Below are 13,709 nucleotides of genomic sequence, written 5' to 3' on the forward strand. Positions count from 1 at the left end.
TTTGTATTAACCTCACTAAAATCATGGCATTGCAATTGCACAAATTAATAATAATGCTTAAAAGAATAACTCAATTACAAAATTAAAATATTTACTTAGCATTGACATTCTAACAATTCTTTATCATATGTCTCAATGTTGTGCACACTATTTATAATTCAGAGTGCTCCAATCAGAGTTTTATGCTGCCGATTCCGGAACCGACAATCCATAAATTAGATCTGATTGTCACTGCCGATACCGATCATATAGGTTAGCTGTAAATTTTCCCATTTATTGATGGTGAGTGTTATTGGCTATACGATCTGACATGTTTTGTTGATCACGTGATCAAAAATCGGGGCAGATCACCTAATTTTCAGTTTATCTTTTAAGGTCAAAAAGTGACAAAATAATCCTGATGTACAAAGATATTGTCAACTGGAACAGCAATAGCCTGGTTTTATATTACACAATGTAATAGAGTTTGTGTGGTGGTGTGAAAATGCAAAGCACATTCACACGTTTGTTGGGATTCCACAAAAATGCTTGTCTTTATTCAAACTTATTTTCCCAGGTGGTATAGGACCCGTTTTTCATATAGACCATAGAAAAGTTTTTTGTTTTATTAAAATAAAACCAATTAAGACAAGACAATTTGGATGCTCACTTTTTTTTTTTCCAATTTATGCATTGCCGAGGTATCTGATCGGGACTCTCTATGGATGGGTATTGGACAAAATTTCTTTGAACAGCTACAAGTAAAATGAACAATTAATCAATTAACTGTGTATTTTTTAAATATATAAGGGATGAGGGAAAAGATGAGGGAAAAGAGCTTTATGTATATATTATGTATATTGTAGATTTGATAGAAATTGTCTATCATACAATATAATCCTCTATCATGTATAATATCATTAGATTTACCTTGCCACGACTGTTCCCTCAGTAGTAATTTCTTAGTAATACTTTTACTGGATAAATGGTAGGCATACTTGAATGTTACTTGAAGCACTGTATTCAATGTGTTGTATTTATTTTGATTCTTTGTACTGTACTGCATTCATTGAAAGATGGTTGGACTACCAGATATATTGAAAGGTATTTAAGGGGCCACTGGATATTTGTGTTTGATTTTATTTTTAATCAGCGTTTATTCATTTAATTGTGTGGTCTATATAAAATATGTTCTAAATAAATAGAGAAAAGATTACAGAAAACTGCCATTCATTTCATGTATTTTTAAGGCAAAAAATTATATCATGAAATATATAATTGTCGGGCTACTTGGGCTATTACACAACCTATTTTGGGATGTAAAATTTTGTCCATATAACACGGTTGTACATTTTTCCACAACAGGTCTTGTATTGAGCAGAATATGGCTGCGGGTAGGAGTTAACGGCATGATTAATCAACAATCTACTACATAATTCACAATGATCATTTAATGCCAAACTTTTGTTTTTATAACACATTCAACAAACTGTTTCATTAACGTATTTTCATGTGTGTATTTTTGTGAGCTTTGTATGCAAGATGATCCACTACATCGATGTATCGTAGATGGTTTTCCTCCAGTGTATCGAGTTATTGCAAAATTAGTGTGTCGTGATATTATGTTATAATTGACAAAATATTGTGATATTGTATCACAATTCTCACCTCTTCTGCCTAGATTCTGTCCCTTTAAATGTCATCTTATTTTAAGTTGTTGCAATTGTGTTGCAGAAAGAACTCGATGCCACTGCCACACAGCTCGCCAACAGACAGGACGAGAGCGAACAGTCCAGGAAGAAGCTCATTGACCTTAGCCGCGAGTTCAAGAAGAACACACCAGAGGTGAGCTCGTGTGCTCATGTGGGCACGTTTGGCGACCATAGTTTGCCTCTGCATGCGTGTCTTCTCTTCTTCATAAAACGCAGCAATGATTATTTACAGGGAAAGTGCAGCAGAGGAGGAGGAGCACAGAGATGTGGGCTTGGCTCCCAAAAATAGTCTCTCCATTAGTTTCCCTGAAATCCTAAAGAGACAAAACAGAAAACCCCTCAGGAGTTTGTATTATCTGACCTAGTTTTTGTGTGTGTGTGTGTGTGTGTGAGAGAGACCACGGGAGAGAGGCAGAGTGTGACAATGCTACTAAGCGGGATCAGGGGGGAATTCTGTCGTATTCCTGTGTTCCCATCCCGCCTTCTGGGAATATGTTTCATCTCTGTTACCCGGGCAACACATTTTTAAACAGCGCAAGCGAAAACAAAGTATTGTTGTGTTATTATTGGTAATGTCACCATGGTGAATTATTGATGGTCCAATGAATTATGTATAAACGCAGTAGACGGTGGATAGAAAGTTGTCATCTCCCGGCGGAGTTGATCGCAGGCCTATTATGGTTAACACAGGGTGAAGATTGCCCCTATTGACTTTAGCTCAGAGCCCACCCTCTTTAGCTGATGATCCTCCAGAGGAAACTAGAATAGAACCCCCATAGTTGTGTGCAATCAATTCTGTGACGCTGTGCTCCCTGATTTGTATGGATTTTAACAGAACATTTCCTATTGAGAGAAACTACGTATGCAGTCTTTTGAATAATTCCACATTGTGAAAGCACGATGGACTAGTGGTTTGTGTGTCTGCTTCTGAACTTCTTGAATGTGAGTGTGAATGGTGCATGTCTAGAATTGTCCGGTGTCTTGATGGCGATCAGTTCAGGGTGCACCCCTCCTCTTGGCCTAAATCAGCTAGGATAGGCTCAAGGTCAGGACCTTGGAGACGTGGCATAAAAATGTATGAATGGACGGATAATTTCAAATTGATACCATCATATAACCTAAAATAAATGTACAGGTAATGTTTTAAGTATCATTTTAGTGTCATACAAGGACACAGTGTTGCTGTCGAGTCGAATCGTCGCTTCTCCAAAACCACTACTTTTCAGGAAATAGTTACCGCATCGTTAAAGTGGTATTATTCTATATATTGCTATTATACACTGTTGCGCACCAACATAAACACAGCACCTTCCCAAAATCGTGTTCAGTCGGTAATTTAATATGCAAAAAAATCTCTAATTTGATGCTGTGATTGACTATAACGTCACAGACAAGTCGCCACTGCCAGCTGTGCTCATCAAACTTTGTGCTTGTGCTGAGCCCCCGACAAGAGAAAAGGCTTTAATAGGTAACCTAAGCTAGCGACTGTGGTTACATTATCTTTGCAAACTTTATTTGTAAGGTCCAAGAACCGTGAGTGATGCAGTGAAAAAAATCTTTATTACTAGAGTGTATAATCGGCAAAAAATTCATCTGCACGCTGCACTTACAGTACCTTCGGGGTTGATGGGCTATGAAGTTTAAAACAAAAACGGGCCTACTCAAATGTTTTTAACCTATCTACTTTGACAAATATTTTGTAAAAAAAAACATATAAACTTGAGGCGATTTCATGTCGGGGCTTTCACGGACTCAAGAAAAACTACACTTCTCAGACGAAGTATTCAAGAGAGTTAATAGATTTGCTCACAAGCTATTTTCAGCACTAAATATTGGTTAATAATGTGTTAATATAACAGTCCACATGGGGTGCAACCATTGGTATTGATTGGTGAAAGAAAATATGCAATTATCCGAAAAAGTCAATAAATTCTTCCATCTAATAATACATTAGAAACAATGAGGAAAGCGTTTAACTTTAATGCTAAATGAGGAGTGGTATTATGTCAGAATTGCTTATGCACCTTTTCATTAAAATTAAATAAAAAATTAACTTTCCTGCAAGGATATAATCAACCACTAATGTAATTTAAAACAAAAGTTAAAACACCCACGTGACAAGCAGACAGAAGCTAGCTAGTCAGTGGCAAGCAAACTGCTAACGCAGCAGTCAAGATTGTCACTCAGTGCTTCTCCTTGTCAATCATCACAAATGGATCAAATGTGGGAGACCAAGCAGTCCTATTTTCACCAAAAGCAAGTCGATACCGGCTCCGAGTGTGCATTCAATTAAGAAGTAGAGACCTACCATGACAAAAACAGTAACTGCACTAAACATCGCTCTGTCATCATCATGACTACTGTTAGCGCGCTCGCGCGGCAGATAACGCCCGCAGTGTAACACGTGACCGACGAATTGGCCCGCGTCGCTTGACGTGCACACGGCAAAAATAGTTGCTGCGCATAGAATGCTGTGGAGATGTCGTGATTGGTCCATTTTGGTCACATGCTGTGATGATGTAAACAGCGTTCCTCCCGGTTCCACATAGCACCGACGCCGCCGCCTTCTCGATCAATTTTGCAGCATAATTAAACGTACTGTCTGGTCATCTAGGCCCATTTGTTGTAGCAGACTCTTTCCACCATCGCCATTGTTGTTGCTTTGTTCCTTGTTACGGAAAGGAAAGTAAAAACAGCTACCGGAAATGGCCCAAAAAATGCAGAGGAAACTCCATCCTGTGGCGTCCTAGCCAATAACAGCCGTAGCGACACCCCCGACTTGGAGGAGTACTGCAGCACACTTTCAAAACACCGTACGTGGGTTGCGCTCAGGTAAAAAGGCAAACTGCGTGAGGGATAGCCGCAGAGACGTCAGCCCGGTCGCCATCCACGCGTATATAAAGAAGGCGCGTGCCTTTCATGACACTGAAACAGTTGTTGAACAGTGGATAAAAGTAATTGGACACTGAATGAATCTGCTTAAGTAGTTTACTCGCATACTGATTTTTAACATCTTTAATAATATTTTAAAATGTGAGCGATCCTACACGACAAGTAAAAAATTGTCACGTGTGGTCACTATTCTTGTAGCATGTGGTGCATTCAAGAGGTCCAACACAGCACACCACTGGAACCATATCTCCGCCAACAATCGAGAGTCTCCTCCCCCAAACTAGGTGTCTGTCATGGTACCAATGCTGGCCTGTCTGAGGCAGAATGGTGCCACAGGGAATCCAGCCTGCCGGAAAAATACTAAGAAGAAGAAAGAGTAGTAGTAGGTGAAGAAATAGAAGAAGCTACGCTAACTGTTAACTTATCTGCTTGTCATTTTAGCCAATTTTAAATGTGAGTCCGCTTACTTCACAGTAGGGGTTGAAGTGACTAGTTGACGTGTCAACGTTATTGCTCCACATCGACGTTAAGCGCTTGAAGTTGAATAATCGCGAATCACATGTTTTTCAAATTTCGTTTTTGGCATCTCGTCTTCCAGTCGGTCAACTTACATCACCAAATTAGGATCTACAGAGTCGCCTGGCGTAAATATGGTTGGGCATCGTTTGAATTTGAGCGGTTCCGGTCCCGATTCCAGTCCCTCAATTCGATTCCGGCTCCAAATGATTCTCGATTCCGATTCTTTTAGGGGGCTGGGTCAAAAACGTTTGCATGGTTTCAGTAAAGGGTGTCCAAATTATGAACATCCATTTTCTTAGCAGCCTGCAGCATGAACTAAAATGAACATTTGACTCTGCGTTCTCTATAACCAGTATCAATATCAAACCTATGAACTAAAAGCCAGTGTGTGTGGAACTAACCCAATTGACTCAATATTCATTCATTATTGTTTCACCTAAAAGAAATCTTGCATTGTTAAAATAGTTATTTGCGACTGTTTTATCACATCAAATGGTTTCTATGTGCAACTTTTAACTTGACTTCCTGTTTTAAGCATGTAGCCTTTTATTTTGAAGGGTACGGACCAGAACTCAGCTTTTTGGCACGAAAAATAACTTCACACGACACTGGTAAAAACTAAAGTAAAGTGAGCAAGAGTAATAAATGGAACCAATGCTCTGTAAAACATTGATTCCTTTACCTAACCACCGATGAGATAAGGTTAGTGTTTGTGATACTGTGAGACGTTTTTGTGAATTTGGTCCCAATTCATTGTGATGTAAAGTTGCTAGTTTGACCTTTGAAGTTTTAGGTTAATGTTAAGCTTGTAATGCGACTGTTTCTACTTTCTTTCCAGAATGGTGAAGTAATTTATAGTTTATTTTTGTCTGTCATCAGCTCTTACGTTGGTTTGAAGACTAAAATAATCGTGAAAAAACATCAGTGCAAGAGTACAACCCATCGTTTAACTTAATTAGCTGCCTCAATGTTGGCATCGAGGTATTTGACTGTTTCAGTCACCCAATTGACTTTACTGATGTTCCGTGCGGTGTAGGCTGAGGCTCGGAGCGGGAGGGAGTGCGTCAGACTTCTACACATTGTGAAAGCCTCCTTTGCAGAATATAATCTTTATCGAAGTGTTGCACTGAGGTGACTGGTCATTTATTTTAACATAGTTAAGACACACTCTTGTTCACCACTGCCGTTGGGCACAAGCACGTCTTTGTGCGCGTTCTACTTCGTTGGTTTTCCAATTATTATGTTTAGAGATGTAAAATAATACACTTCCACACAGGACACTGCGTCTGAACCGGAAATGAATTAGTATGTCACTGCACACGTCACTTCAGAACGTAAGCAGGTTAAAAGTATATTCTTATTATTAATAAATATTTGTAGTATAAGATAAGATAACATTGATTAGTCCCACAATGGGGAAATTTGCATCGCTTCAGCAGCAGTTGTGGAAATACAGTGGGGCAAAAAAGTATTTAGTCAGCCACCAATTGTGCAAGTTCTCCCACTTAAAAAAATGAGAGAGGCCTGTCATTTTCATCATAGGTATACCTCACCTATGAGAGACAAAATGAGAAAAAAACAATTCCAGAAAATCACATTGTCTGATTTTTAAATAATTTATTAGCAAATTATGGTGGAAAATAAGTATTTGGTCACATAAAAACAAGCAAGATTTCTGGCTCTCACAGACCTGTAACTTCTTTAACAGGCTTCTCTGTCCTCCACTCGTTACCTGTGTTAATGGCACCTGTTTGAACTTGTTATCATTATAAAGACCCTGTCCACAACCTCAAACAGTCACACTCCAAACTCCACTATGGCCAAGATCAAAGAGCTGTCAAAGGAAGCCAGAAACAAAATTGTAGACCTACACCAGGCTGGGAAGACATAATCTGCAGTAGGTAAGCAGCTTGGTGTGACGAAAACAACTGTGTGAGCAGTTATTAGAAAATGTAAGACATACAAAACCACTGATAATCTCCCTCGATCTTGGGCTGCACGCAAGATCTCACCCCGTGGGGTCAAAATGATCACAAGAACGGTGAGGAAAAATCCCAGAACCACATGGGGGGGACCAAGTGAATGGCCTGCAGAAAGCTGGGACCAAAGTAACAAAGGCAGTAACACGAAGCCGCCAGGGACTCAAATTCTGCAGTGCCAGATGTGTGTCCCTCCTGCTTAAGCCAGTACATGTCCAGGCCCATCTGAAGTTTGCTCGATAGCATTTGGATAATCCAAAAAAGGATTGGGAAAATGTCATATGGTCAGAAGAAACCAAAATATAACTTTTTGATAAAAACTCAACTTGCCGTGTTTGGAGGAGAGAGAATGCTGAGTTGCATCCAAAGAACACCATACCTACTGTGAAACATGGGGGTGGAAACATCATGCTCTGGGGCTGTCTTTCTGCAAAGGGACCAGGATGACTGATCCGTGTAAAGGAAAGAATGAATGGGGCCATGTATTGTGAGATTTTGAGTGAAACCCCTCCTTCCATCAGCAAGGGCATTGAAGATGAAACGTGGCTGGTTCTTTCAGCATGACAATGATCCCAAACACACCGCCTGGGCAATGAAGGAGTGGCTTCGTAAGAAGCATTTCAAGGTCCTGGAGTGGTCTAGCCAGTCTCCAGATCTCAACCCCATAGAAAATCTTTGGAGGGAGTTCAAAGTCTGTGTTGCGCAGCGATAACCCCAAAACATAACTGCTCTAGGACAATTCCTGTGCATGGAGGAATGGGCCAAAATACCAGCAACAGTGTGGGAAAACCATGTGAAGACTTAAAGAAAACGTTTGACCAGTCATTGCAAAAAAAGGGTATATAACAAAGTATTGAGATGAATGACTGACCAAATACTTATTTTCCACCATAATTTGCAAATATATTATTTAAAAATCAGTGTGATTTTCTGGAATTTCTTTCCCTCATTTTGTCTCTCACAGGTAAGGTTAAAATTACAGGCCTCTCTCATCTTTTTAAGTGGGAGAACTTTTACAATTGGTGGCTGACTAAATACTTTTTTGCCCCACTTTAGGAAATATAAATATGTACTATAAATAGCATGCAAGAGAAGACGTAATTACATTTCTTCTTTTTACATGTACTTCTTATGTGTACAAGAAGTACATTGCACAAAATAGAAACCAAAACTATTATCCATCCACAAACTATCCAATTCAGTCTATCAGCAATGTTGAGTGCTGAGTTTTAATTTTGATGTTTGAGACCTGATAAATCTGCTTTAACAGATTTGAGTTTTTTTTTTGTTATTTTTTGTGTCACCAGGGTTAAAAACAGACTTGGCAAAGGTGAATTCATCCATAGACAGATATTTATGATGATGGAATGTTTAAATCTCATATACTGGTACTTTGATTCAGGCTACAACTGTGTCCACAATTGTAAGGTTGATGTAATGAAAACATTAAAATGACAAATATTGAAGCCATAATTTTTTATTTATTAATGATTATGACTGTTGCATGGAAATGTTCTTGACAACATTTTGAAAATATGGAAATTCACACAAATTAGGATAAGCGGTTTGGAAAATGGATGGATGGATGGATGTTCTGGAAGTGCGTTTTTATAGGTTGGCAGCTCTGCATCTATATGGTAGTGTTGTTACCCTTTAAGTAGCGGATGTCTGAACACAAATGGCGCAGCACCACAAGCAGAAGGATAATTTAGCAATACCCACAGGTGTATATTCTTTATCCTCTGCGAAGAATGACTAATATTACTGCTTTACTGAGAGGCAAAAGAGGAATTGAGTTTCCAGTACTATACTGTATATCGGCGTCTTTTACTGCCCCCTGGTGGCCAAGTCGCACACATCCGAATGAGGAGCACAATGTGCATTGAAGGGAGAAAGTGTGTCAAAAACTGTTTAATTCCTTATGATTCTATAAAATTATGTCATTACTGTATGTTTTTATAAAGTTTAACATAAAGTGCCATTTTTCCTCCAAAGTTTTTTTTCGGGAGGCTGGAATGGATTAATGGCATTTCCATTCATTTCAATGGTTTGAGGTTTGTTTTGAGTTATGGGCATGGTCAAGGAATTCATTAAACTCTTATCTCAAGGCACCACGGAACTTCTTCTCTTTAAATATTCTTATCTTACCACCATCCTTCTTTCAGGTAAAAGCGGCACAAAAACTAAAAACAAGCACAGTTATCCCTTTCACGCTAGCTGAAATTGGGTTCCGAACGACAAGTTTGACTAGCTTTTTAAGGTGTTCAATTGGTGGGGCTTCCACTGTACTTGTAATTTCCACTCAGGCCTCCACATTCATCTCCAATCTCATTTTTCAAATGTAACCATCACAGGAGTAAGGGAGGCACATATGCTCACGGAAGGAGAGTGTTATAAACACACAGTAAATGCACACACAGAGGCTGATAGCTGGACGTAGACATTCATCAGTGTAACAAGGCTGTGATTTAGGAAGGCTCCTCTGGCGTCTGCGTGGCCCCTGGCATCTCCCTGGTATGTGGAGGAGGAATCCGAGCCGGGCCAGTCGAGCAACAGGATTCATTACAAGGCTGTAACGGCACTAAAAGGCACAACTTTTTGAAAGAAGCCCATAGCACTGATGTGATCTTTACCAAAAAGGCTGCTTCGTAAAGTTTGATGACAGGGCCTGATTAAAAATGCCCCGATTGTGTGCTGCGCTGTGTATATGTGTGTGGGCCGTCCTATAGCGTGGCCCTGTCAGCTCTTTATGGTCCACACCAGTCAGTGCAGATCACAGTCACATCAGATCAGACTGCATTAAGCTGAGCGGGAGTCCGTCTCTGATCCATAATTCAGCAAGCAGGAGAGCGGGGGCTCATGTTGACTGTGTCTCATCTGCTGAGCCGTACTCACTGTGAACTGGGCAGTAACACTCTCTCTCTCTCTCTCTCTCTCTCTCTCTCTCTCTCTCTCTCCTCTCTCTCTCTCTCTCGCTCTCTCTCTCTCTCTCCACTCTCACTCACTCACACAGCGGCTTTTGTAAAATTTTAAAAGTAGTGCACAAAAATGCGACGTGGAAACAAAGTTTTCATTATTTATTATGACCGACACACTGATTTTCATGTGTGTGAGAGAGAGTATGTGCCCGCGCGTGTGCCACTTTAATTATTCATTCTGTTCTTAATTTTCCTTTTAGTTAGTCGAGGCTCCTCTACCAGCCTCTCATAAGGGCCGGGTTGATAATGGCTGTAAAATGCCCCAAAGATTGCTAGCCAGGGGCTGCGGTAGTAAAGCAACTCGTGTGTTCTCGTGCGTCCCTGTGTGTGTGTGTGTGTGTGTGTGTGCGTGTGCGTGCGCGCACGTTTGTGTTTAGCTGCTGGGCAGATAGACAGCGAATGGGAGTTCCATATTCCCTGGAGGCTTCCTCGGGCTGGGCTGTCTGCTGTCTGCCGGCAGCTCACACACCAGCCATCCATCTCCTCCTCCTTCGGCCTGCACACACACACACACACACACACACACGCGCATATTGAACATGCTGCGTCAGTGCGTGCGCGCACATTATGTTATATGGTCATAAATCTGTGAAAGTGGAGGGGGCCAAGGGGGCGATGTACTGTAGCTATGACCAAACTGGTTCAGGGCAACAAAAAAGGTTTGGCAAAAAAAGTAACATGTCCCTGCATGTTTTCCTTAGTAAATGTTTAACTTTGTTTTCAGTTCAGCTATTATTACACCCTGTTGTTTAAATAATTCTGCCATCGTTAAAATGGCTCTTTTATGCAAAGAAGTTAATTTGAAAAAAGTCTGTATTTATGGCAGCCTGACTAGACGGGATTGCGTTACACAGACATTTCTAGGTTTATTGGATGTCAATAATGTATGTTTAAAGTTAAAGTCACTGACAACAAACTGAATGAACAGTGGATTCATAAAATGGAAATTACGATCTAATCAGAATCTAATGCAAATGAGGGAGAGACTCGCGCCTGCTGTGTGTGGGTGTTTGTTTTGTGCCTGCTTATCTTGTGTGTGTTTGAAAGGGAGAGGGGGGAGACTGGGGTGAAGGTCATTATCCCTGGCAGGGGAATATTGAATTGGTCCAGACAAACAGCCATGGCGACCCCTGATGAGGTAACAATGGATGCGGGTCACCAAGGTCGTGACACGTCCTCAGCCTGTCTGGACTGATCTGGGATTTGGCCAGACACTGTTCCCGGGTCAGTTTGGGATGCGCCGCCTCGTCCGGGCTTTTAAACTGAGATTTCTAGTCTTTGAGGCTCACATCTGTTGTTGCCCCACTTCACATCTTCATTAGGCACTTTTTTTTCTTGTTGTGTGGATGTGTGTGTATTCAGCGAATGTACAAATCAAATGTTCCTGAACAAAATGTCCTATTCTGTTACGCTTTTTATCGTACGCTCCAGTTCAGTCTGTCAGGATGTAGGCTCAGCTAACAGCACGGTGATTTTCATTTTCCCCTGATACATAGTCCACTGAATGTCTAAACTGAATCCGCTGACTCACACTGGAAAGTCCTTTAATGGGTCTTGTGCGGGATGAAAAGCATTTGTTGTACAGTAAAATAAAATCAAAACTGGTGCGCGGAGACAATTTGCATTAACTGTAGGCCTACATTGTGTCTCATGTTAGCCCCTCGCACGCACTAGTGGTGCCTCTGGGTGGCCCAGGTGGTGCTGCACCTGCTCTTGTGAGAAACCCGGTCCACCAGGGCACCCCAGGGTGCAAACCTGGTCTCATGCTCATCACTCACACGCGCACTGCTCATTCCCCATTTGCTGTGGTGAGAGTGATTTTCTATGATGGACTAATTTGATCACCATTACAGTGGAACCTCTGAGTTGACTACAGTCTGTTCCCAATTTGTTTATATTTCAAAACTATTTGTGAAATAGGAGGATATGAAATTCAAAATCATTGAGGAAGGCGAGAATGCCAGTTTCAGCTAATAGAGATTACACACAGCTTACTTTGGTCGCGTACATTCTGATCCTGTGATTATTACCATTTTGACTACTGTAGATTACACTATATCATTAAAGTGACACAATTAAGATTTTTTTTGTGGTAGAATTTGGATATGCATCATGGCAGCGTAAAGAGAAAAATGAACTTCAGATTCCAATCCGACTCCTTCCAAATGTGAACAGAAATTTGACACGTATCGGATAGCCACCAATGCAAGTGCTTGCAAACGCACAGATGGGATATACTACGTCAGTGCAAGCTTGACATCCTCGAGATCCACCCATTGGTGATGTGTACATTAGGTAGACTTTACTGATCGGCCTGATCAGTATCGACTGATAATTAGCATTTGATGCTTTAATGTGGTCATTCGCCGATCTTGATCGGCTCCGCAGAAGGCCTTTACTCCACGTCACTGTCGTGTACAGTATAGTCGAATCCAAAAGCTAGTTTATTTTTAGCCTTTTCGCGTGTCTTTTGACGTAGTACTGTAAATATCTGACAGCCAATAAAGTTATTTTTTAAAAAAAAAACTTGTCCTCTGTGTGGGACAGACAACACGTAATGCCCGGATCAAACTACAAGACAAATTTGGTCTTTCACGATTGCACTATGTCATACTACTGCAATAAAATCTTGTGTTCTTATGCCACCGCATCCCGTTTTTTGCGGTCACTGGGCTCTATCTTGTCAACTCAAACGTGACCGGATATACTTGTTAGCATGGCTACGACGACAATAATTGATTGCGCCGTGTGTTTATAAGAACAAAATGGGGAAAACCGTGTGGTGGAGGTCACCGGTGCTCGGGAGATGACGTTCATTTAAGGCTTGCTTGAGGTATGTTCACGTACTTTTAATATGATACCGATCGCAAGCAGGCAACACAACGTTATGTAGCCTAGCAAGCTAGTGCTAGCACTAACGGTTGTGCGTAAACATGCGTGCGTTCTGTCGAATCATGCTCTAAAGTTTTGGTGTGTTTGATTTAATTAAAAATGATTTAATTACAGTAAGTTAGCACCCATTATTTCTGTCATGTTGTAATGTTGGTTTGACCTGACTGATTAGGATACATGATCTGACTAGAGCAGTGATTTCCAACCTTTATGGAGCCAAGGCACGTATTTTACAATTGAAAAATCTCACGGCACACCAACAAACAAAAATGTCACAAAAAGTGGATACATTAAATACTGTATGTACTTCCTGCCATCTAATAGAAGACCATTCATTTGTTCTGTCTGTCACTATGCCGCAATGGCATAAATAGATGAACAAAGACATTATTTATTGTAAATATAATTTTTTGAGCAATTAAGTACACAAGTATATACAGTAAATGAATAGGACTTTTAAATAGACACATTCCTCCATCATGTGATCGGATCGGTGATCAGTTATTGTTTTTTTAAACTGATCGGTGATATACTTATGTTATATGTACATTACCCATCTAACTGTCTTCAAAATCACTTACAGACGCTCCTTTGTCATTTTTGGAAAGGTTTATCATTGGCTCAACACTGTGTCTGTCTGCAATAAATGTCTGTGTGAAACATTGGTGCAAACATGGTTCTGGATGGAATTTTTTTAATGTACTTTTTTGGGGTCCTGGCGGAGCTTCAAAGCAGAAATTTAGTGTCTACCTTCTTTT

At 40.5% G+C, this 13,709-nt stretch overlaps 1 protein-coding gene across 3 annotated transcripts in view; it reads left to right on the forward strand.

Moving 5' to 3' along the window:
- The window catches only part of cux1b (cut-like homeobox 1b), a 121,262-nt gene that overhangs the window by 38,880 nt on the left and 68,673 nt on the right, over window positions 1-13,709 (forward strand). For all 3 annotated transcript variants that reach the window (XM_061682726.1, XM_061682723.1, XM_061682724.1), the window contains exon 2: window positions 1,714-1,824. In XM_061682726.1, the coding sequence (XP_061538710.1) occupies window positions 1,714-1,824 (111 nt within the window). The remainder of the gene's footprint in view (window positions 1-1,713; window positions 1,825-13,709) is intronic.

This window comes from Phycodurus eques, chromosome 7 (assembly GCF_024500275.1).
Source record: "Phycodurus eques isolate BA_2022a chromosome 7, UOR_Pequ_1.1, whole genome shotgun sequence".
NCBI lineage: Eukaryota > Metazoa > Chordata > Actinopteri > Syngnathiformes > Syngnathidae > Phycodurus > Phycodurus eques.